The 26,208-nt window shown below is 45.1% G+C and overlaps 2 protein-coding genes and 1 long non-coding RNA gene across 3 annotated transcripts; all 3 read right to left on the reverse strand.

The window, feature by feature from the left end:
* Positions 1–359: 359 nt before the first annotated feature.
* Positions 360–2,109, reverse strand: LOC135258662 (beta-1,3-galactosyltransferase 2-like; the record flags this gene model as incomplete). The annotated part of the gene is made up of 1 exon (XM_064342105.1): positions 360–2,109. A coding segment is annotated over one exon (921 nt), but the record flags the coding sequence as incomplete, so codon positions are not given.
* A 35-nt stretch (positions 2,110–2,144) lies between these two features.
* On the reverse strand, positions 2,145–5,941 carry LOC135260121 (uncharacterized). Its single transcript, XR_010331480.1, has 3 exons — positions 4,351–5,941; positions 3,155–3,237; positions 2,145–2,296 (listed from the first exon to the last, which is right to left on the reverse strand). It is a non-coding gene; the product is annotated as an uncharacterized LOC135260121 (long non-coding RNA).
* Positions 5,942–19,311: 13,370 nt separating this feature from the next.
* Positions 19,312–25,369, reverse strand: LOC135258663 (G protein-regulated inducer of neurite outgrowth 3-like). Its single transcript, XM_064342106.1, has 3 exons — positions 24,669–25,369; positions 21,405–21,922; positions 19,312–21,332 (listed from the first exon to the last, which is right to left on the reverse strand). The coding sequence occupies exons 2-3, from the start codon at positions 21,829–21,831 to the stop codon at positions 19,312–19,314; spliced, it is 2,448 nt and encodes an 815-aa protein (XP_064198176.1). The 5' UTR covers positions 21,832–21,922; positions 24,669–25,369.
* Positions 25,370–26,208: the final 839 nt, after the last annotated feature.

Consider the following 26,208-nt stretch of genomic DNA (forward strand, 5'->3'; position numbering starts at 1 on the left):
AATGTCTGACGTATTTGGCCAGGACACTGCGCAATAGTTAATAGCTTATTACTGTTTAAATACCAGCATGCGGTTTGGTGGTCTGCCGTCACCTTTGGACCCAGTTCTGTTATTAAATCTGTCATTTATTGATGTTTCTATTTTTCTCTGCGGAATTTGTAAATATGCAGTTTCTCCTCCTAATATTTGCCAATGTGTCTTTTCAGCTCTGGAACTTAGATTTGCTTGAGTGATTACAGTACCAGCTTTCTGCTTGTGGGCGGAGTCAGTAAATCACTGGAACTGTCAGGATCGGTTCAGCTCACGTTGGCGGTTGTGTGTGGATGGAAGACTTCAGGAAGAAATTATTGGCGAACATGTGGAATATGTCATTTATTGATCTGATCACTTCAGCAGTGATCTACAGTAATTTGGCATTGCAGTGAAGAACCTCAATCATTAGTGAATAGTAATATCCACTCCTTATGTACGCTGTTAAATAAAAATATGTTGGAAAAACCATGTCTGTGAACCCTGTCTTGGTTAAAAAGACAAAAAAATTGAAAGAAGCACATAGTTTGGTGTCCAAATAAATTTAAATTTAAAGTGTCTAAAATATGCACATGTCCTCTCATGCATTACTGGAAAGTAACTGGATGGCTGTATCTGTAATAACACTATTTGTGTTCTCAGAAACAATGTCCATATTTGGTGTTGTTCTACACAATAAAATGACCAGTGTTAATTCAGCCCTGTTAGAACACACAAGAACACACAAGTCCAGTCGGAACCATAACGAGCCTCGTTAATAAAAAAAACGCGCTGAAGTTAGCAGATCTGAGACAGTGCTGAGAGACAAGATGCAGCATGAAAGGACAGGTGATACGACGCAGGTGTCATCGAGAGTTCTTTCCACCGGTGGGGGCAGGAATGAAGAGGAAGAGGAAGAACCATGACTCCTGGATCCGTTTCTTTATTGACCCCCTAGAACTGAAGCTCACAGCTTTCCAACCTGAAGCTGAAAAGGTTTATAAATAAATAGACTGTCGAAAGTCTCACGTAAAAAAGAACAGCCAGGCATTTACCCCGCCACCAATAAAGCCTCTATTATGTAAACCATAGCGGACACAGCTTTCTGTTGGTTTTATCTGCGTGTTTGTTCTAGGATATGGAGAGACTTTTGACAGGGGGTTTTTTGTTTGTTTTTTTTTAGCAGGGGGGGGCCGGTTTTTGTAAGTCGCTCCAGTACTGGAGCAGCCGCGCGGGACCGTCCAGTATGGTGGTGATGACCGCCGCGTAGTGGCACCGGTTAAAGCGGGATGGCATGTAGGCCTTAAACAGCGAGCGGCTGGGCGGGTCTGTGGGCACTATGCCCAGCTGCTTCAGGCACATCGCAATGTGGACGTCCTCTATGTACAGGGGTCGAATCCGCCTGGACACGTCCACGAGCTTCTGGGGCAGGTCGGTGGAGAAGACGTAGCCCATCCCCAGAGGGTACGGGGGGTACGTGGCGTCGGGGTACACGTCCACGGGCATGTACCACTTGGAGTTGGGGTTCCTCACCACCACGCTATGCCGGGTCATCATTCCCGTGATGTAGTCCTGCCTGGGCGTCTTGGGGTCCAGGAGCATCTTCACCAGGTTCTGCACGTTGAGGAACACGTCCGAGTCGACCTTCATGGCGTAGCTGGCGTTTCGGCAGCGACTGGCCACCCACTCCAGCATCATCATGGTCTTGATGGTCAGGTTGCGGTAGCTGTCCAGGAAGTTGCTCTGCAGCAGGTCGCGGTGCTCCTCCCTCTCCTTCTCCACGTCCGCCTGCAGCCGCTCGGACCCCTTCCCGCTCGGGAGACCCAGCAGGAAGAACAGCCGGACCGTCTTTCCCAAAACCAGGCTTTCGTTGCCCCAGGTTCTACGGATGGCGCCCCGGGCGAGGAGGTTTTTTGCTGCCACCGGCACAATGAGCACCAGGAAAGGGTCCTCCTCGCGGCACGCGTCCGGCTCGTCCAGGGTGAAGATGTAGTTGCGCGGGTAGGCCACATGGTAGGGCCCCGGGGCCTCCCATTGGAACTTAGTGTGAGCCGCAGTGTGAACGTCAACGTGCGGTTCAGTGTGCGGTTCGGTGTTTTGGGAGGGAACTGTAGGTGCCGCTGGGTCGGGGCCGGACCACTCCCACGACACCTGGCCCCACTGTTCCGACAGCAAAGAGCGGTCTGTGACGCAGAGAAAGATGCACGTCCCCGTGACCAACAGGAGGACCACGGAGAGACGGCAGCTGTACTGAGAGCACGGCCTCCTTCCCTCCAGAACTTTACAGCTGAAATGAGAGACAGGTCACAATCAGTCTTGAACAAAATGTCAGGCTACCCTAAAATGTTATTCAAAATGGCATCTCATCCTATTGTACTGAAGTGCAAACTCCCGTGATAAACAGCTTGGTTTGCTGCAAATTCTCCAGGTTAGACAGAGAAATCAGGCAACCACTCAAGTCATTTGGTAAGGAAGGCAATGCGTGGTGCACACAATCTGATTCCTCATATTCACTGGTCGGTGAAACAGAATATCCTGTGCTGGTAGCTGTATGTCAGGCCCTCACTTATCGAAGCGAGGCTTTTGTTCAACTGGCAGGTACACACCTGATTCTACTAATCAAGGTGCTAGCAAAGATTCCAAGTGGTTGATTAGAGAATCAGGTGGTAACTGCTGGTTTGGACAAGCTGCGCCACACCAGCCCTTTCTGGATAAGATTGCAGACCCCTGCTGTATGCGTTTGAACCTTGGTGCACATTTACTGGGAATGCCCTGTGAAAATCTGAGGTGGATGTGCTAGCTCTGCTAATGCCTTTCTGTGGGCACCACACATTTGCATTTAAAGAATTGTTGTTCCATTCTTTTTTTTAAACAATAATTATACCAAAAATACCAAACCATTCTGAATGCAATTTGGTTTATCTCTCCATGAACAGCTGTTGTTTAATATTACTTCACTGTTTGGTGCATGAATCTTTAGAATTCAGGGAAGAAAAGCAGATTTTATATTGTTTTTTGGTGACATGTGCCTTGTTTAATTTGGCGGGGTATGTCTTCCTTTACAGTTTGCAGAGCGCATGCCTGAAATCACCTACATGCATGTTCTTAAACTGGGATTTGGTTGTGGTTGCAACCTTCTACACACCTTCCTGGATTGATGAGGTTTTGGTATGGCGAGATGCTCCTCCATGCTCCAGGCAGACCCATGTTTTGGAGAGCAGTGTCACTCTTCACCGTGTTCACATGGAGGGGAACAGAAAGAAGGTGCGACAATGAACATTAACCCTTTAAGGGTTATTAGAAGCGATTAGAATGTTCTTGAACTGAACATTCTGGTGCTGATGTAACAATCCCTGCTGGTAGCTGAATGTGCTAGAACACCGACACCAGACTCTGCAAAGGGTTAAGTGACCTGTAATTGCACAAAGAGCACAGTTTAGTCATCTTCACTGGCTGACAGAAGATCGGGTCTCGGTGAGACATGTAAGGCTTCTTGTTCTTTAATCTTACTACAGAATAAACAGAAAATACAGTGGCTGATCTATTTTTAATCATACTGATATCATCTTGTATTTGCAGTTACCGATATCCTATTGAGTAATGTGAGTAAACACTGTGTGGTGACTTTATTATGGCCATCAAACCCTTTATGATGAGAGCAATGAAATCATGGAGGGTTGTTGAGATGTACATTTAAATTTTCCAGACTATTTCTAAACTGATGTCAATCTTTTAGAACGCGCTGCTGCTATACACACTATGATCTTTGACTCTTCATTCAGGTTAAAAAAAAAAGAAAGAAGTTGACCTGATCAGGGGAAGTGGTATCTTTGTAGGAAAAGGAATTAACTAGTTGAATCAACATGTACAGTATAGACTGTTAATATTTTGGTATTTCTAAAAATACTGCTAAAGGGTAAAAAATCAGCCACCTTCAGGTATATATGCCATATACTGTACCGTTACCAACATTTAAATGTTGAAAACCGATTTATACTGTACCATTAATACTAAGGACCTTACTAATTAAATCCCAAACCAGTTTTACATCTTATATTGCACCTGGACTGGCCAGAATAACCTTCCTGTCTAACCTTCCTGTCCGTTTCAAAATAAGAAGGGGAATGTAAAAAAACATTCAGGTCCATAAAAAATATTAACCAACTTCAACACCATTTAACAACGTAAGTAAAAACAGAGTGAAGAAGCGAGACCAAAAATGGCCACCCCTCCGCACATAGAGACAGGCCACCGTTCCCTTTCCATGTAATGATTGGTACCATAATTTCTTTAATATCCTGTACCTGCAGGTGTGATATGATTATTGCAGCTCCATCTTACCTTACACAGGTGAGCAGCTCCGTTCTGCAGCACAGAGTGGTCAGGTACAGGTTCAGGTTCAGGTTCAGGTTCAGGTACAGGTACACATCACTCAAAGCTGTTCCGTCCGCTGGCTTCCTTCACAAACACACCTGCGCGCGAATGACCAGCTCGGATGTGAGGCACAGGTACTTACTTCTCGTCACTTTCTTAGTTACAAAGCGTCACCTCAATTATACCGCATATTTGCATATGATCCTTCTGATAAGAATGTCATTGGAAAATCTTTTTTTTTGTTGTTGTTCTGTAAAGGTTTAGCCCATCAGTAAATTTGCTCTCGACAGGTTTTATTTGACACTTCATCCTTGATTTCAAAATCCTGTAACAGGTGTTCTGCAGGCCACGGGAGTGCCTGGCCACACAAGTCTTTGGAGGGCACTGTCAAGTGGGTCACCCATCTTTGGGCACAAACGATGCCAGTCTCCCCTGGGCTGCCCAAACTGTGCCCATCTCCCCTGGGCTGCCCAAACGATGCCCGTTTCCCCTGGGCTGCCCAAACGATGCCCGTCTCCCCCGGGCTGCCCCATTGGAATCCGCTTCACCCCAGAACAGGAGCCCAGCTCAAATATTGCCTTTTTGTTTAATATTCTGGTTTTGGAGACGCCAGCTGTGACGTTACACAACGTGTGTGACGAGTGCACAAACACTTTTGTGTACTTAGTTTGTGCAGTTTGCCATTGACTTAATCCCTTTTTGCGTAGCTGTCTTCGTTTTATGTCCACCATTATATTTGTTCTGTTTAATCATCCTCATATATAGAATGCCTTATCCGATGTGCGCAAACACATCCGGGTACGAAATCTCACAGGCGCTTTCCTTTCCACTTGCTTTTAATTAACTTAATGACATGTACATTTATTTTCTATCCCTGTTTTTATTTTTTAAATATTTTTTTATAATTTTGTGTCGTCTCATAAATATGATATATTCTACTTAAACAGTATTTTTTTTTTACTTTGATCTGATGTCTTTATTGCTAACGCCTTCCTGCCACCTCAGCAGCTGTTCGTCCTTTTTTTCATTATGCATGGCAAATTGTGGCTCACTCACTCACGGACGACCTGTGGGACGCATGCGCAGGTGGTGCTTCGTTTAGTAGGACGCATGCGCAGGTGCATCTCCCAAAATTACCACTTCGAACGGCACAAGATTTTTAAGCACAGCTTTATCGCCTAACGTTACTTTAGCTAACCCTAACATGTTAGCGTTTCACTTACTTTAGTTAACCTACTTAGCGCATACCACCGATACAGGTGTATGGACACACGGAGGACAACAAATAACGTTACAGAGGTGAGGACATGCCATAGCTAGCTAGCTATATAGTTACCCGAGTTTTAATCATGACACTTTGTACAGGTGTGCCGTGGGTCTGCACGGTTTCATGCTCGTTTAAAAGTGCCCATACGAAAATGAGCTGCTGGCCTCAGAGGGGCAACATAACTCAGGAGGTAAGAGCGGTTGTCTGGCAGTCGGAGGGCTGCCTCTCTTCTCAAAGCTGCCTCTCTTCTCAAGGCTGCCACTCTTCTCAAAGCTGCCTCTCTTCTCAAAGCTGCCTCTCTTCTCAAGGCTGCCTCTCTTCTCAAAGCTGCCTCTCTTCTCAAAGCTGCCTCTCTTCTCAAAGCTGCCTCTCTTCTCAAGGCTGCCTCTCTTCTCAAAGCTGCCTCTCTTCTCAAAGCTGCCTCTCTTCTCAAGGCTGCCTCTCTTCTCAAAGCTGCCTCTCTTCTCAAGGCTGCCTCTCTTCTCAAAGCTGCCTCTCTTCTCAAGGCTGCCTCTCTTCTCAAAGCTGCCTCTCTTCTCAAGGCTGCCTCTCTTCTCAAGGCTGCCTCTCTGACCTTTGCACAAACTGAAATATAAAATATGCAGTTGAATCTTTCCAGGTTTTCCATGAGATCCCGTGATTAAATAAAGGTTAAATAAATTAATATAACAGTCACACATTACTACCTATTTGCCTCAGGTGTTTTTTTTTTTTTTTTTTAAGTTTGCTTGGCTTTCTTGTGTTGACGTGCCAGATATGCCTGTAGTTTGCTAGGCTTGTCAAAGCATCATTACTCAGAGTAGTTCATATAGACATTAGTGCTCATGGTGCAATTTGTACACTAAGCTGCTCTAAGACTTGGCTACATTCCTGAGGGGGGGTGGAGGTGAGCAGGGGTCATAAAAGCGTCTCTGTCGCAGAGGCTGTTCAAATGTAGCACCTTTTTAAATTATATCTCGGCTCCGTACTGCAGCCCACTGGCTTTGAAATGAAACAATGAAATATGAGGTTAAAGTGCAGACTGTCAGCTCTAACTTGTGGGTATTTACATCCATGTCAGCTGAACCATGTAGGAACTGCAGCCCTTTCCATACGAGGCTTTGAATGGCATGGATGGCTGCCATTGTGATGTGCCACATTGACTGACGGAATTTAAGCATGAAGTGCTTCAGTGGACTCTCTTAGCCCTCACCTGAGTGCCTTTTTGATCAGATGTGACAGTAACTGAATTCAGGCTCATTCACCCAGAAGCACTTCACAAAAAGACTAGAGGACATTTGATCATCTGAATTCACAACCTTTATGGACAAAAACATTTTTGACACTGTCTTGCAACTGTTTATAAGACATTATCACTAGTTTTGAATGGCAGAGTGATAAACCAAACTGTTTAGAAGTGATATCTTCATATGTATGCTCACAGACATATTAACATGTTGATTTTGCAAAACTTGTCTACCCACTTTTATTACCTCAACTGCAGTATATACTAATTGTTCTAAATTTGTTAACCAAACTGAACAATCATGTAACTCATGCAAAACAAAAGTGTTAAACAGTCCAGATCTCTCTTTTCATCTGGCTGAGTGGGTATTTATGATTCCCATAAATAAGCTATGCCCAAAAGTAAAAGCACCTGTTCAGCGAGGAGTTTTTTACGCAATCAAATCCTGCATGCACCTGTCCGTGTAGGATACATCTTCAGGTACGGTGTACAAACCCATACAAAGTAAGGACTGCTCTTAAAAGGGCAACTTTGATCCTATGTCCAACACTGCAGCCATTTTCAAAGGTAGGAGCCCAGCCCATGTTCTGCAATGTGATGATGTCCAACTGTCAGTAGCACCACCCGGGATGAGGAGAGTGATTCATCACCGAAGTCATGGTGACTGTTGCCAAGGCCGCTGAACTTGTCTAAACCTCTCAAAAGAAAGCTGATGAAACTAAAACAGGTTGCTTAGCAATGCGCACCGGCTTTCAAATATTTATCCTGTGTGCCTCTCTGAGTATGTGGCGTGAGCCCCTCCAGCCTTTCATTAACCCTGATGGTAGGCAGAGAACGGGAGAGAAAGCGCTAAAGTACAGATATAGATCTTTTGTTCCCGAGTCACAATAGTTGATAATTAAATTAAAATGGACGGGAAGCTCAAATGAAAATGCCTCGCATGAATTGTGTCCGTTCCACACAACACTCTTCAAGTTCCTTTTTTAGCGCTCGCTCCAGGGCTGAATTTAAATGTCTCTCGCGGTGCGATTCTCTCCGAGTTAAAACGAGTTAATCTGCAGCTCCAGCAGACAAAAGAAGTGCAAAGTGAGGACAATGGGCCTCTGAGTCCTTTCAGAAATAGGTGGGTTTTTTTAGTCCTGTTGCTGGAAAACACTTGGTCCAAACGTGCATTGCTGGATTGATGACTGTCATGTGATCGTGTCCTTGTAATCTTTTGCTGCCGTGGTCAAAAGCAGAAGTGCTGAGGGCTGCTCGGTGGCTCATCCTGGTAAGGCTCTGTCGCTGCGTATGGACTGGCCCAGAGGTCGTGGACTGTGCCAGTGCCGGCTGTGGCTGGCAGCTCTGCAGGGTGATGCACAACTGGCTCTGGCATCTCCCAGGGATGAAGGTGTGTTCAGTCAGTCAGGGTTAACTCAACACCAGGCTCACTATTGCTCCCCTGCTGTCCAATCAGCTGCCCACAAGTCTGCCTATTAAGGGCAAATAAAGCGTCTTCCTCCGACTCATGACTGTGCAAAGAAATCTTCATGATTGGGCATTCCAAGCGGGGGTGAAACAGGGGGAGCATGAAAAAGCTCAGTGTGTTTTATAAGCTCAGTGATTTCTTTGCATTCCATTCCAGTTTGTTGTTTCTTCAGCTCTTATGCACTTAACTCTGTTGAGACATTGCAAAAATATTAATTAACATAGTTTTTATTTTATTTTAAAAAGGTGATTGGTTGTCATAGTCATAGATTTGGCAGCAGGAGTAGACAAACCTGATATTTGCGTGCTAGAGATGTTCCTAGTGTGTATGGGGGGGGGACAGTTTTTGTGTTGACATGACATAACATAACAACATAAATTAATATAACATATAATGACGAGAACAGGCCATTCAGCCCAACAATGCTCACCATTTTCCTGACTAAATTGGTGCTCTGATTACCTGCAGACTAAATAGTATCTAACACCGTATCAAGCCTTGAAAATCCCAGAGTTTCTGCCTCTACTACGTGACCTGGCAGGCTATTCCACACATCTGTCCTAATTTCGGAATTTACCTTTAGATAAGTAGTAGAAAGATATGGGGCATGCATAGATGTTTGTCAGTTCCTCATGACAATACATTATTTATCAGCATTAAGTAGTGTGTTCTTTGCCCTGCCATGGAAGAGCAGTAGATCCCCCTTGTGGCCACTGTAGCAGAACTACAGCTCTCATACTCTAGTACTAACCCCCTCCCCCTCAGAGTTTATATTCTGACATATTCTTTTAGCCAACTTCTCATGTTCTTTCATTTGACCATTTGCTGTAACTGTACAAAGTTACCAACCCGATCAGAAGAGTGCAGAAGACAAACGACCGAGTGCTGAATAATTTATATGGAGAGCTGGCCTGATTGGGCGCTAAAGAGTCACATGACTCAGTCTGAGACCCTGTTTCTGCAAGGGCTCTATCAATTCAAGGACAGGCCAGTATGATGTCAGCAGTCTTAACACAGAGATATAATTATCTCAGTGTGAGAAAAGAACCTATCATTGACCTATCATTGTGTCAACATGTTAATGATCTATACCCCAATATGATAAATAAATCACTTGATGACTAAATTTAAACTAATCAAACAAATGGATATTTGACTTTCCATGAGCAACACTGTATTGAGGCACAGGTAGAGAGAGCAGACCTGCTGTCTCCAGTACTGCTGCACAGCCATGTTAGCGAAAGAAAGACTTCTAAATGAGAATCGAATTTACCATGACCAGCTACCATAGCAACATCGCCCTGACTGACAGGCAGGATTGCCACAGTATTATGGCTGTGCTCACCTCATACAGATTATATACTGTACGGAGTGAACCCACCAGAACACACTGTAGAACATAATCATATTCTGCCTCAGCTGTGAAAAATAATAATGATAATGATAATCATAACAATCGTAATCATAATAATAATATCATAATAATACTTTATTTATATAGCACTTTTTGAAACACTGGGTTACAAAATGCTGCACAAATAAAAGAGAAAAACAACAAGGTAGAAACAAAATTCAAGATAAGATTGTTTCCCGAGCACACCACCTGTGACTCAGCGTTAGTCCATAACACATTCTGCACTTCATAATTTATAACTAACTTCCTTCCTGTCAAAATAAAGCTCAGCCCTTGTGGACATAAACAGCTCTTTGTTCAGTTTCTCATGTAAATACTTATCTAACACATCAGACACCTGATCCACACATTTACATCACTGGAATTTAGCAGATGCTCTTGCCCAGAGCAACGTAAACATCCTTTGCATTTTCACACAGTATCCAGTTATAGGGCTGGACATGTACCTCTCTCAAGGGTACGATCACAGTGTTGTGCCTGGGAATCTAACCTGCAACCTGCTGGGTACAAGCCCAGTGACCCAACCATTATAAAACACCGCCACCCCACATTTTCCACACTCGTCAGCAAAACTGAAAGAGCACATTACCCCACTGATTCTGGGGATGGCAGGACAGCCAGAAGCAAAGCCAGTGTGGCAGAAGGCCTAAGGTGTTTTCCTTAAGGTGTTTTGTGACCTAATTCTGGGTTGTATTTATATGAAACAAAAAACATATCAATCCAAAAACATATAAATACAACCCTGAATTAGGTCATAAAACACCTTACGGAAAAGTTGTGATATTATGGCCCTCATTGATGCTGACCTTAGGCCTGAACTTCCTCTTACATCGTGTAAATAAAGTTAAACTGAGGACAGGGTTTATAAGCCTGGCCAAAATAACACGGTACATGTATTTACATTTCTTTTAATTTAATTGCATACTGTGTTACCATGAATACGATACATGACATATTGTCAACATTTTTGTTTAACAAGAAAATTAAACATTTGAACAGAATGCGACAAAGAAGCCAAGTAAAAAATTTGACAATGAGTTACACTCTGAGAACATAATGCCCTACTATAGGGAAACTGTGGCAAAGGTGGGTTTCACACACAGCAGTAATGTGCAGGGAACCCTCCTGGGTCACGGATGCCTTTCAGACTCACTGCTGATGAGCCACCAGCCTCATACACATATTAACACAGACCAAATCTGTGAGAGACGTTAACACAGACCAAATCTGTGAGAGATGTTAACACAGACCAAATCTGTGAGAGACGTTAACACAGACCAAATCTGTGAGAGAAGTTACCACAGACCAAATCTGTGAGAGACGTTAACACAGACCAAATCTGTGAGAGACTTTAACACAGACCAAATCTGTGAGAGATGTTAACACAGACCAAATCTGTGAGTGATTGGGGGATACAACTAATGAATAAGTGAGCGAGCATGTTTTACCTCCATTGTGGAAACATGGTTGACACGGCTGATTTGTATGTCAAGGGCAATTTAGATTACAATGCAAAAATGTACAGAGCAATATTGCCACCTAGTGAAGAAATATTTCAAATACATAATGCAATAGCAAAGAGTTTTAACAATACACCTTTCGAGAGATAGACTTTCTCTGGAGTACAGGAAATGTAAATTGTATTGTTTCTCACATTATTAGTAAAGATGTGAAAATATGAAGTCATTGTAATGGCCATGCACATATTCAAAGGTCAAACCTGTCACTTTACAACCAGCTAATGTACCAGTGGCATTTTGCTGTGACGTAAGATGTACTGTCACCATTCAACCAGCAGGAGGGGCAAAGTAGCACTATTCTAAGCAGGGTCATTAGGAATTGTAATAGCTATGCTTAATTCAAAGATGTCTGTTTGAGGGGATATTGACACAGCCTTAATATTACTGAATTTAAAATCCATATATGGCCAGACTCTAAAATTGTCTTCATATTTTATCTTTTTCAGTTTTCTCATATAAATTTAATTAGCCATTGGGATCGGTTGGATTTCCCAAGTGCAAAGCAAACGCTCCTTTCAAACCTGATTTATTAACGCTTAACGCTTTATAAGCCAGACCACAGGGTATTCTATTCTCACGGGACATCCTTAGATGCCTTTCAAAGGTTCGGCTGCCTCATTACGGAAGAAAATATAATCAATGTTATCTTTGCGATCCGCAGGACACTTACCTCAGCTCTGAGCTCTGAGCATGCGCCGGAGACTGGGGGGCGGGAGGTCAGGCAGGCTCTCCCAAGGGTCCTCCTGCGCCCCTACTGCAGCGGAGCTAGGGCCCGCCAGGGTCCCTCCTCACTGGCAGGCCATCAACAACGGCACCAGCGCCGGGCCGGGGCTCCCCCAAATTATAACTGCCCCTGCAGCTCAGAGTCTCCCCGTCATCTGCTGAGCTCTTGTTAAAAAAATCTGTTTAAAAAAAATAATAAAATCTGGCGCTAAAGAATTGCATTGTGACTGTGGACACCATCGTCCGTGGCAACAATCACAGAGACATTTTGAAAACAATACACTTGAGCAATCAGTGTGATAATGATAGTTTTTTTTTTTTTATGAGGCGGGTAGATACGGGTTCTGGATTAACTTGTGTTCTGAAACATACTGCTGCCCACGGGGATAAAGGCTTCCGTCAGTCGGTCACATTAATGAAAAGTTATTTTCAATATTAACAAGACTTCTGTGGTCCATTGTTTGAGGCATAATGTGTGTGTGTGTGTGTGTGTGTGTGTGTGTGGATGATCATTTCCCACAACCATTAATTCAAGATCCGTGCACCTGTGGTGATGAAATTGTAAATGGCCTGTTTTAAAACACAGCAATTATTTCTGTCTGTCTGTCTCCCCTGAATGTAAAACAGGAAGTGCCGCCCGGGTGCAGAGTGATTGGCAGGTGGAAGAGCTCTGAATCGCCTGAGAGAGAGCGGGAGACCCAGAGGACTTGGGATGAATCTCAGAAATTGCAGGCTACGCATTGAGCTCTGAGTCAAACAGACAATGCAATCTACACACCCATGAGTGATGTTTTTTTTTTGGATGATGAAACGATTTGGATCAGGGATTAGCTGACCCAATTTTCTCTTAACGGAGAGAGAAAGAATGATGACAGTGTTTGGAATCATCTGCCCCACTGAGTTACATCAATCTTACACCGACCAGGTAGAGCCAGGAATCAATACCTGTCTGATAAAATCAGTGCGCTGTTTGACAGACAGGAGATTTGTTTCTCTTAAAGTTACATATTAAATGTTGATCCTCACTTCCAGAGAGGAAATTACTCCAGCTTGTGAAACCCTTCACTGAGCACTGAAACAGCCATTTTGTATATTCAAAATACTGTAAGTATAATTCAGTAAGCATGAAAAAAATACTAAAATATAAAACTACCTCTGAATCATCAGCAACATGAACCCCACTCCCCCATCCCTGGTACCCTGTTCCCCCCTCACTGGTACCCTGTTCCCCCATCCATGGTACCCTGTTCCCCCCTCACTGGTACCCTGTTCCCCCATCCCTGGTATCCTGTTCCCTGGTTCAGAGAGGTTTCCTCAGCAGACACCCTGCATTTGGGCAGGCGCAGCCTTGCTATTTATGGAAACAGGAACAGAGAGAACTTCAGCGGAGGGGCCCAGAGGAAATACTACCCCCCCCCCTCGCTACCATCACCCGCACCCTCCCCTACACCCTCCCCCCAATGATGAACTGCAATATTTCTGGGTCAATCACACAAAGCAGGCTGCAGTGCTTTTTATACAGTTTTTAAAATGTATCAAACAGTCAAATCATTTTTACATTTTAGATGCCATAGTCTATTTTACGGTATAGGTATTCTCTGAATTATCTGATGTCATTCACTGGCTGAGGTTAGGGTTAGGGTTAGACTGCAAGCGCATAAATCGGCATCTGTTGGATTACATTTGTTCCCCGTGTCAAAACACACCAGAAAGAAAAATAAATTAATGGTGTAAAACTGGGTGACACAATTTGTTTTAAATATCAAAAGAGGACAAATGGCATTTATTATATTTTGAAATTGTACCAACCTATCTGCAGTAAAGTGGAAATTCCAATGCACAGAAGCGGAACATTGAAGGAGTTATTTCTTTCGTTTTCTTTTTGCGGAATATTCGTAAATGTTTTTTACAGAGTAAGATGTGGAGTGCTGAAATGGTGTCGCCACATTGAAACGGCCCGTACCCCTCAGACTGACAGGTTTTGGGGGTAACATCAAAGCGCTGGCTCTCTCCCAGAGAACACGGCATGCCCGAGCACCGGGGTGTGCAGCTGCCAGGGCCTCGGGTTCGAGCCAGCCAGCCAGGCGGTGGCAGAGGGGCTGACTCACAAAGGAGTTCTCTCATGCATGTTTGAAAATGGCACAGAAGAGTGGAGTCCCAAAGCAGCCCAGCCAATGGCAGCCAATGTGCAGTTTCTGACCATCAAATGCAAAACCAGCCACGCAAGATTTAGTACAGGACTGTATATACGAACTGCAGCTGAATTTGAGCATCGCTGGCTAGTTTGCTGAAGGAACGAAACTACTGATTAAAAAAATGGATGATTTAGCAATGTGTTTAGAATGTCACCACAGGGTTCAATATGAAACCTGCCACTAATTAGCATTTAAATTACTTTAATGTTGCAGTTTACTTTATGTTAGCTAGTAAAGGAGGGGTGTTTAAGTTTATTCATAACTGTTTTTTCAAAGTCAAAGTCTTCCAAAAAATTTTAAAAACGGGAGAATGTTGAGTATCATCTCTGAGCGATCAATCCAAACATTAGAAATAAGCCAGAATTTCATCAGCATTTCCCTCACATCTCTAGTGCAGTGTGAATACGTCCGCTTCTGCTAAGGTGACTATAAATAACCTTCACTAAATCCCTGTATTTGTGCGGGCACATGTGCTCAGATTATATCCCTGCTGTCTTTGGAGACGTTTGGGACAGATGACAAACACAACAGCCGCTAAAAGAGAGCATCGCGCGCTAACCATCTGAAAATATCTTCCGGCTAATTTGCTCTTGAAAGACACATATAGTGTATGCATTCAAGTGAAAAGAGAACCAGAAATGTAATACTGTACATGATTCGCATGCAGTTTCGTAATCATAAACTGTCTGAAACAGGCTTTTTTGTCATGCCATCCAACTGTATTTTTGAATGCTGTGCCTGCAGTTTTAACTGTACATCACAGTGTGCATTGTGGACCATTGCACCCAGTTCAGCCTGTTGCACTTGCATTCAGGGAAAATAATGACAGACATTGCTGTGAACGTGACTCTTGGGAGAGAGATCCAAGGGCATAACACGGGTGTCGTAAATAGCATCGCAGACTTTAGGATTTTGCACACATTTCAGGTTTACTTTTATAGCCCCCACAAGAGGAATTTAAACCCAGCGCTCGTTAAACACAGAAACCTGACAAAGCAGCGCAATTTACTGCGACAATGAGCTCGAGTTGTACTTTGGCTGTTTTGTCCAAGTTCTCTCATTTTCGCACATGGCCACAGATATTTACTTTATTTACTTGCAGGTTCAGCAAACCGGATTTTGTGTACTCATAATGCATCTGAGCCACTAAGGCCAAATGGATGTTTGAGCTCCTGCTGGTATATTTATAAGGTGCGGCGTAATAAATAAAACATAACCTGCAATCCTGAGAAAACTGCTGTTCCTGGCTGCAATATAACATCTGCATAATTTACCTGATGCTCACAGTTTGGTGTGTATTCTTAAAACGAGTCAAAAAGCACTAGCAGAAAATGCTGAAAGGAAAACTTGTGCTTTTCAGTTGTGCATTATTACATTTTCATGATCATATCAATTTCTTTCAACATCACATTTCATTTGATACAATGTGAATAATTTTTTTAATGATACGTGCATGCGAGCAGCCAATTTCATTGGCTACTCGCTCACCATTTAGGTTGGGATACCGCCCGTCTCCTTAGTACCATTTTAGGCCCGTTTCTTTATTGGGGATACCACCCCACTTCCTTAGGCTCTTTTGGGTCAGTTATGGAAAGTGCATTGTGGGCCAAAATTGGCCCAACAGTAACCAGCCAAGTTTATCACGGCGTTTAGATTCTGAGCCAAACCAGGTAACACTCACTGCCTTGCAGACCAAACCTGGCCCAGGTAACACTCACTGCCTTGCAGACCAAACCTGGAACACTGATTTTTTTCCCCCCTACTTCTCTATAATTGGGAGAGTTGATCATCTGTAATTTGGCATTAAACGATCACTTAAAAACTGAATTGACAAGTATGAGATTAGAATGTGCTTTAGCGCTCGGTGCTGATGAGTTTTATGTGACAGACGTTTGGATTTATACAGTGCCTCTCTTGAACATGTGACTACAGTATTATCAGCAGCTGGCTAATAAAGTATTCATCCATGTATTCATGAGTTCATCCTCTTCAAATTCAACAGCCAAATCCAGTCGCTTCCTTTACGTTTAAATCTCCCAGCGCTATCTGATAGCTTGTGCTTCAGTTCACTCACACATTATAGTGCCCTTATCTCTCCCTGCGCATATCCCAGTGCTAAGATAAGGATAGCTTAACTCAGAACCCAGAGCTCGGGAAAGCCTTCACTGGCCTTGTGTATAAGATGTCTTATACACAGACTTAGACTTTACATTAAAAATGCACTTGCACAAGCATAAATTAGTAATTGGCCATTATGTTCTAGAATAAAGGCCTACACAGTATGTGTTTCATATATAATCCATTTATGCAGCTGGATATTTACTGAAGCAATAGTACTACTCCCGATAATCAAACCTAAAACTTCAAAGATTGCAAGCCCAGTTCCCCCTGCCACAGTCTGACACAGAACCTCAGTTCATTTGAATCATGTTATCATACAGTGTGTGCATTCTGCTTTACACTGATCAATCTGACTAGCCTTCGGCTGTGAGTCAAATTTAAAATTAATGTATCGACAGAAACAGGGTGGAATTTCAGTATTCTTCTGATTGCAGTGATTGTGACCATGGTTTTTTTAACAGTCTCTGAAGCATAGATACGCATTAAGCATTTTTCCTCTTTGCCCTCGGCAGTGAATGCACACTGTTGTTACCGAAGAGATAGCTCTCTATCAGACTCCACTGAAGCCAAAAGGCTGGCTGTTCACCACAGTTCACTGCTTCCTCACCATAAACACGGGAGCAGCACTGTGATCCTTCCCCAGGGGAACAGATGATTTATGAGATGAGTTCCTGATCTGTCAGCCTCCGTGAATCTGTCTTTAATGAAGCAGAGGAAAGAAGCTCTTCAGGCGCGCTTGCTTCCCTCGGCGTGGTGGCTGTAGGTGCATAAATAATACTGCAAAATGAGCACGTACGCCTCAGCGTGAATGTGCTCGGTCACACACACACACACACACACACACACACACACACACACACACACACACACACACACACACACGCGCACACAGCCACACACGCACAGACAAAACACACAGCCGGACACAAAACGTAGGTGTGCCAGCACCACCGCACCGCGAAACACGACCCAATAGGAACCCCTGTTCACTCATCGAGAGGCCAGCAGGTCTTTGCACAAAAAAATAACAGTGCCATACTATTCCTGAGCCATCAAAGCAGGCCAAGGTGAACGCCCATAGGATATAGGGATCTTGAAACAATACTGCCTCAAGCTGAATATTAACAAGATTCAAAAAGATCAACAATCCGTGCTGGTCGGGGGGGGGGGGGGTTTCCTGGTCTCCCCAGGGAGAGCCAATCGCGTGAGAAACATAGAGCATCGGCAGGGCAGTAACCGCCACCTCAGCCAATCCAACGCTCTGCTCTGTCGTCTCCGTAGCATGCGGACCGCACAGATCACTTCCTGTCCTCACCTCGTACGGCGTCTGCTCGCTCTGTCACACTCCGCTAGGCGACACATTAATATCTCTGCAGCGAGTGCTGGTGTGTCTCCCAGGGATCAGGTGATAAGAGAGACCCCCCCCCATCTGCTCAGGGACATCTGACTAAACGCCACACAGAGACACCAAACTCTCAAACACAGATGCCCCATCACCCAAACACAGAGACCCCAAACTCTCAAACACAGATGCCCCATCACCCAAACACAGATGCCCCATCACCCAAACACAGATGCCCCATCACCATGACAATTGCCCCCACTCAACTTGGACATTTGCCCCATCACCAAACATTGCCCCATCACCAGACAGTGCCCCATCACCTTGGACATTTGCCCCACTCTAAATTGGTGGAAAACGGCACACATGCTCAAAGGCCACAGCAGCCGTTGTGAGGTCGATATCTTTGTTTACTTCCTGTGGTTATAGACCTTATTCCTCCTTTTTCTAAAAGAGATTTATAAAATAAATATAAGAAATATTTTACTTTCCATTAAATATTACGTAAAATATGAAAATTAATCGACATAATCCAATATTGAAACTGAAGTTGAGGGTGAGAACATACATATTTATTAGAATGAAAGACAAAACATCTTAAATACATCTCCAATAGGTTTCTTGCCATATAAGTTTAAAAAAAAAAAAAGAAAGAAAAAAATATTTTACTGTTCTGATTGTCCAATAAGTTCCAATGTTTCACAAAGGAAAAATGTCCTCTGTACCATTTGCACACAGAAGACAAAAGATGATTTAATATTTGGGGCTGCAACTTAATCGGGTGCCAAGCATTTGAATAAATGCAGAAAAGATAGTTTTCATAAATATAAAAATAAACAGAACATGGTTTATGCACGACACCCTTATGTACACAAGCACTAGGCAGAACAACACTAAACCAAGATGAATGCATTGTGGCTAAAGAGGACAAAACTGAAAATAACTGAGTTAAGACTAATCGCATTTTGCCACAATTGGTTTGCGGTCGCACATAACTTCCAGTTATACCAGGCTGTTTGAATGTTGTCTGGATGACTTACAACCAGGCAGATCTGTAAGATTAAAAAATATTATAAATTTGTTACAAAGAAAAGGTCTTCAGTAAATCTCCACAATAATTAAATAACAAAAAATGCCATCCTAATATGTTGCCCAAGCTTCACCGACACGCAAACGATGACTAATGGTTCTGGTAGGATCTAGGTCTGGCATCCACTGTTTAAATGGCTATTCTACCATCAGGAACACACTTGCATGCGGCTACATTTTATTGCCATTTTAATTTAATTTGAATACTGATAAAATACCTCAGCTCTACCGTATAATAAATTGACCTCATTTTAAAAATACAATTTAACCATATCATTTTTCCTGCTTTGACAGAACATGGCTTTCTTCTACTAGAACCCCGACCCCCCACCCCCACCCCCCCGCAGGACACACAGGACCAGATGGTAAGGGAATGCCTCTTTCCTGTATTCCTGTTTAAATTCCTGTTTCAGAATCCCCCCCCCCACCGCTCCAGCGCGGACTTCCCCCCCCACTCACTCCCGCACGGACGGTCCCCCCCCCCACTCCAGCACAGACGCCTGCCCCCCCGCCCTAACTCCAGCGCGGACGCTCCCCCCCCTCACTCCAGCGCGGACGCCTCCCTCACTCCAGCGCGGACGGGGGCGTGCGCAGGCAGCACGGGGGCCGGCGGACGTTCTGCAGCAGCGAGCGGAAGACGCTGCGCGGGCGCTTGCGGGTCTTCCCGGCGCGGGGCGACTCGGAGGACAGGGACCGGCCCAGGCGGGTCGTCTGCGTCTGGATCTGCTTCTCGTGCTCTTTGATCTTGCACAGCAGGTGGCTCTGGATGGCGAAGCCCAGGGACTCGAGGTCGACGGACGCGCCGTACACCTCCCACGTCATGCCCTGCTCGTCCCACACCACCTCGGGCACCGCGCCCGCCTTGCCCTCGTCTTCAGAACCGCCCTGATCCGGCCGCGGCGGGACGGCCCCGTCGCTCTGACCCGGCCCAGCTTTGGACCGGCTCTGACCCGGCCCGGCTTTGGACCGGCTCTGATCCGGACCGCTGCTCTGCTCTGATTCTGGATCGGACTTCCCTTCACCTGGAACGTCCTTTCGCTCGGGGCATGTCTCCACCACGAGCGGCTCCACCTGCTGGCTTTGCACACCAGGCGGCGTTTGTGTCTCTACCTGAAGCCTGGAGTCCTGTGGTGAGGAGCAGGCTGGATCTGTGGGACCGCTCACTGATTGGTCAGGAAAGCTCATGACATCAGCGACAGCATGACACGTGTGATTAGAGACTATAGGTTTATTATGCAGGCTGCCTGTATGGTTTCCATTGGAAGACTCTGACTGGGACAAACTCTGCTGGTCTGCTATCGATGGCTCCTTCTCACGGAAGCTGCTGGAAGCGTGGTTTGACTGGCTACACGCCGCAGTGCTGATCTGATAAACTGGCTGTAAAGGCCCTTTCTGGACGTGGCCCAGATGCAGCCCTGGCTCTTTGGGCCTTGCTCCCAGCTCCATGTCCTGATGCCCTGCAGAGCCAGAATGGCGGCTGGCTCCAGTGCTTTTACCCAGAATGCCCCCCGACCTGCCGCTCTCCGGGACCGGGCTGCTGGGGGGCGGAGACGGACCGGCGCGGGCCCGAGAGGAGACGGAGACGGCGGTTTGGACGCACGCGTCGCTGAAGACCCCGCCCTCTTTCGGCGAAGTGTCGTCCCGTGGCGGGTGAGCCGCGTGTTGTGACCCAGCATGCACTGGGCCAGCCCCCGGGGGACCAGCGCTCCCTCCTGCCGCCGCGCAGCAGAGTCCGGGGGGCGTGGCCAGAGGGAAGCGGGAGGGGCTTGTCCCCGCGGACCTGCTGCAGACCTCGGGGACCGCCTGCACCTCCGCGTCCCGCCATGCCGCTCCGGACGGCCCGCCGCGCTCGGGGGACGCGGTCATGGTGGCGACGTCCTGGAAGCGTTTGCAGAGTCCTCTTTGTATCGGCTGCACTTCCTGTGTCGCGGTACCTGTGCTCTGCGGAGCTCCCTCTGCCGCCTGTGCACGGTCGGGTCTGCTCCACGGCCCTCCAGCAGAGTCCCTCAGCAGCAGCCCTGAGGAGTGAGGATGTGAGGAGCTGCCCGAGCCGTTCTGCGCCCCTAACTCCTCCTGCGTGGGACAGTGGGTGCTCGGGTTCCCCTCGGTGTCCGTCAGCTCGGTGCTGTGCAGAGTAGCGCTGGTTACCTGGCCTCCTGAGAGGCCTTCCCTCAGACTGAGAAATGACGTCTGCTCTCTCTCACTTCCCTGGTGTTCAGAGTTCTCCTGGTGAACCTCAGGCTTGGCGGTTTGTGCCGGGAGCGCAGTGTGGACAGAACCATCAGATTTCACCGGCACGTCTTCATCAGCAGGGATGCCCGGGATGCCAGCGCTGCCAGCGTGGTCTCGCTTCGCCACCCGCGCTGCGGAGGCCCGCTCTGGCCCAGACGTTTCCCTCGCTGCCTGAGTGGACGCCGAGGTGACTTCACGTTTTTGGAAACCTTCAGGTGTGTGAGACCTGAGCCTCCCTGCTGTGGGATCTACGGGCCGCTCCTCAAAGCCTAGCGCCTTCGAGACCCCGTCGCACGCTCGCAAATCGTCCTTTGGCGGTATTGGCGACTCCTCCCCTGCGCTTGCTTGGCAGCCTCTGGGCCCCTCTCAGTCCCCTGACAAGCAGCTCTGAATCCCACCTGACCAATCAGATCTTGATCCCCCACCCTGACCAATCAGAGCTCTTGAATCCCCCACACCCTGACCTATCAAAGCTCTCGAATCCCCCACACCCTGACCTATCAGAGCTCTCGAATCACCCGTACCCTGACCTATCAGAGCTCCAGTCTGCACCAGGCCTCGTCCAATCAGGCCCTCAGAATCCCCGTTCCCTCCGTGACCCACGGAGGCGGAGGCGGACATGTCTGCCCTGCTCGGCTGTCTGCTGTGGTGGATTCTGTTGGCCGTGCTCATGTCCATGCACACATTATCCTGCCTGTGCTCCTTCGGGGGCGTAGATGTGCTGTTCAATTTCAGGTTTGGCTCCTTCTCCCAGCTGGCAGTGGGCTCCTTGTTCCCAAAGCTGTCCACGACAGCAATGTGAGGTCCCATCTGAATGGTGACAGTCCTTTTCGGTTTGGGGATGGTGCCCATTTCACGCTCCCCTTCTCCAGGGCACAGTCGATTACAGAATGGAGGGCTGCAGCTCTGCTTTATATCAGCGTGCTTCTCCTGGTCTCAGAACCTGAAACAGAAAGAAAATACCAAATCAAATCATACTATAAAAATGATCATAGAATATTTCTCTGTACTTTAACAAAATAAGGTGCATATCCTCCTGTATATTGAAAGGAACACACACAGTACAGGGCACAAATGGAAGAGATCGTCCAAGACTTATTTCAAGACTTGTGTTTTATGAATGTGACTAATATGCTAATTTAGAAAATATTCACTTATATTTGTTGCTACAACAGAAACATCCTTCAGCAAGGCTGTATATAGTGCGATTAGCCACAGCACTGAAAACAATTACCATAATTAAATATCGAAATTCAGGCCAAATTACGCTGCTTAAAATGTTACATCTGATTCTATGAAGCTTTAACACGGCCTAGTTTACACCAGAGGCATTCAAGCACCTTGTTGAACGGCACAACAGCAAGACCAGTACTTAACATGCTAATATATGCGCGGAAAACGGATCAGCAGGCTAAACAGCCACCGAAATATGACATGATATGTTTGTCGCGCTGAAGTGGGTCGCGGTGTTGTTGCAAGTGTCCCGGTTCACCAGAGGCCCGCGTTTCAGACGGATCGACGGTAACGCGCGCGCCACAGCTGCATCAGCGGAATGTGAGATTTTGAATTCAGAAGGCGACTGCACACACAATCACCTGAGAAAACGACAACGTTCGAACAGCAGAATACTCAAACAGAGTTTCCTTCCCATCATGCACGGCTGTGAGCTGAGGTCAGAGACACTAATCGGATAACAGTCAGGCTCTGTAATTGGGGCGAGACGGGCAGAGAGAGACCCCAGGAAGAGAGACGAGTGCAATTCAGTCGAGCTGAAAAAAAAAGACAACAGCCAGGAAACATTTCAGCTGATTTCGATGAGAGAAGACAAGGATTGCAAGCACTCTAGAATCTGAACCACTCAGAGTAAATATATTGTGCATGAAGCATTTAATTGTATTTAAACTGCTCTGCTTGTTTTTAAACGCAGGACAGATGAAGCTGAACTGAACTGCCTGATATTCATGTATCACATGCAGGTACACCTGCTCTCATGCCCCCCAGCTCTCCTCACAGGAACACCCACTTTGCTGACCTCCACATCTCTGCCTGGGCTGAAATCATTAAACTATACACTTGCCACACAAGACTAAGCCAGCGTTCATAACAGAGTAATAACAGGGCTCTAATAGGCTCTGCAAATAAACATCCCCGATGACAAAAAGATAACGAGATCCTGATATTGATCTCGAACAAATATCGATCTTTATTTCTTCAGCTTTTATTTTAGGGCAGAGGGTTCTTTTGCAGTTTGGATGAGAAAATTTCTGTGGATGCAGCACATATCTCAGGGTTTAAACAGGAGACCAGACTCCATCTTGTGACGTGTTGGAATGTGGAATAAACAATGTGCCACTGACGCTGATGAGAATGCAAGGGCCCTGTATCACAGCCGTAGTTTATTTTCAGTTATTCAAAATATGTTAATCACAATTCATTACTAGGTAGTAAACTAATATAACTGAGGAACTAATTAAAAAAATTATTTTCAGGCTAAAGAATAGGGACACATATCTTAATTACGTAATGACAGCTTCAAAGATTCCATTGTTTGAATTACAGACAGAATGTGAGCAGACAGGGAAAAAAATCTCCAAAAATATTCCTCACATACGAGCAATGCTATCTACAGTGTTACAGGCATGATCAAGGTCTGTGCATGTGCCCTTGCGTGTGTATGTGTGTGTGTGCGCGCGTCTGAGTGGGTGTGCGTGAGCATGTGTGAGTGCATTTTAAATAATTTTGTTTGGTGATTGCTATAAAAAACTTATTTAGACTAAAGGTTTGTGTGTGTGTCCAGTTGTGTATTGTGTGTGTATGCTATCTATTATTGAGCTAAAACTTACAGTAGCTTACACATTTCTTCTTAAAATGTAGGCCACCCACACAATAGCTACTGGCTTGGAAGGCAATGAAATTAATAACTCCAAGGATGCAGTCTCATTAATAATGCACCCAGTTATCATTGTCAAATACAATAAATATTTTACACATTCGGTTCAATATTCTGCTTGTATACAGTAAAGTACGGTACATTCACCCTCACATATGAATGTACGTTGTACAGTACCACACAGGAGACATCGTTTTAAAGAAATCGTCAGTCAAATAATTTCTCATGATAACACGTAGGCTACTCAAGATGCACAGTTCGCTAAGAGGGCAAAGGGGAACAAATATAACACAAAATCAACATAGATAAATAGGTAAGTCGACAGATAGATAGATGGATAGATAGATAGATCACTTCTAGAAACCCAACAGACCTATAACAATAGAATGGTTAAATAAATAAATGCACCTTGAATTATCTTTGAATATTTCAGACAAAAAAGGTACATTTATAGTGTGTTCCAAGTTTCTAAAAAAAATATGCATACATTTGTGAAAAACAACGTTATTTTACACTGTGATTAATTCAGGATAGAGACCCGACGCCTGGTTATGTTTTCCCTCCAACCAGGGACCAATTATCTGATCAGAATGAACTACGGTAGACTACCCATTCCTCCATAATTATCCCATATCTTATCAGAGTGGTAGTAAATATTGAACATTAAGATTTGTATTATTGTGCCTACAGAAATTATTACATTGTTAAGAGGAAACTTGATATTATGAACAAAGACGCAAATATGCGAAGAAAGAAATTGACGTTATATTGAAATAAGTCGTATTATAACAGAACCCACCATTTCTGAACGTTCGAATTCCAGGACGAAAGTTACATCTGACCTTGTGAACGAATTCGGCATCTTCCAGAACAGATCCAAACGATCCGAGTCAATGAAAACGAAAACTGCCTACCTGATACGTCTTTGCGTCTGTTGCGCGCTGTGCTTAATTTGATTATTGCGCCAGTTAAGTAGCGTTTGTATCTGCCCGTACGATTGAGGCATTGGAATGAATAGCAATGGAGGACTAAGAGGCGAGCGTCAAGTGCCCCAGAACCACGCCTTCGGAGCAAAACAGAATAGCAGTCTTATCAGAGCCTGGAAATAATAATTAGGTCACATATTGATTCTCTCCGAGGTGCACTGGGGTCTTCGCGAACGTATCCATAGCTACGATTTTACCGGCAGGGATGTTTTCGTCCTCGATTGGGTTTTCAGGTAAAATAGCAGAAACAAAAATGCATACGACGTGTCCTGGAGTTAATTCTTTCCAGTTAATCTGTCATAAAACAACGTGCTCTCGCCAAATGAAGCGCCGAGACCCCCCCTCCTTCTGCCCACAGGTGCACCCTTGAGACTAGCGCTGGGTCGGTCGCTGTCATTCCGGGCGACATTCACAGTGTGACTCTATCCTGGACACATTGCACGCCGTAGCTAGTGCAAGTTAAGAGCATCCACAGTAACTGGCGAATTTCAGAAGGAATATAGGCTCTCTGCGACGGGGGGGGGGGGGGGGGGGGGGGGGGGGTTTCGAATGTTGACGTTTAAGTCATATTTTTCTAAAAAAAAAAATATATATATATATATATAGAAAAAATAAAATTAAAAGCATTTTATAAAGTTTAACGTTCCAAAATAACACGTTGGACGTGTTTTTAATGACTGCCTTAGCCTGCACTATCATGCACTCCAGCAGGTAAGTTTACAGCAGGTAGGACAGAATGCTCCCGCCAGAAATATCCCAATGTCCACTGTCGCTTACCTTGGTGAGCCCAGGAGGAATTGTCTCAGGCTATTTTACGTAGACCGACAAGGTTATGGTCGCTTGCAACAGAGTGATTACACGAGCTTTATAAAGTCTGATTTTTCTAAAGTCTTAAAGTCAAAATGTTTAAATTCCAAAAATATTATATGCAACAAAATATAACGTTCTATTAGACTAATTATTTGTTTGTTTATTTATTTATTTTCCCCTCCAAGGCATTACTAATGAGTTACGTTCGGGCCATAATTCTTTGGGATATGCCGAAGTCCCATAAATGGGACGGAATGTCTGGTGTAAAGTAATGCACAATGGGCTATAGGCTATGGTGGCGGACAATCGTCATGGAAGCACCTTTAGAGGGCACGTGCACAGCGGTTGGATAATGAAACAATGTCGTCATATTTGGACGTCTCTGTGTTTTATAGGGCCATATATATTAAGAGATTTTAGACGTTTACCTAATGTGCAGTAGAACTGCTACAGAAGTAATCTTCAAATGATTTTTAGTGTGCTCCTGTTAAAGCCCTTCAAAAATAAACAACTTAAAGAAGCCTCATAAACTATACACACTTT

The sequence above is a fragment of the Anguilla rostrata genome, chromosome 7, assembly GCF_018555375.3.
Source record: "Anguilla rostrata isolate EN2019 chromosome 7, ASM1855537v3, whole genome shotgun sequence".
Taxonomy (NCBI): Eukaryota; Metazoa; Chordata; class Actinopteri; order Anguilliformes; family Anguillidae; genus Anguilla; species Anguilla rostrata.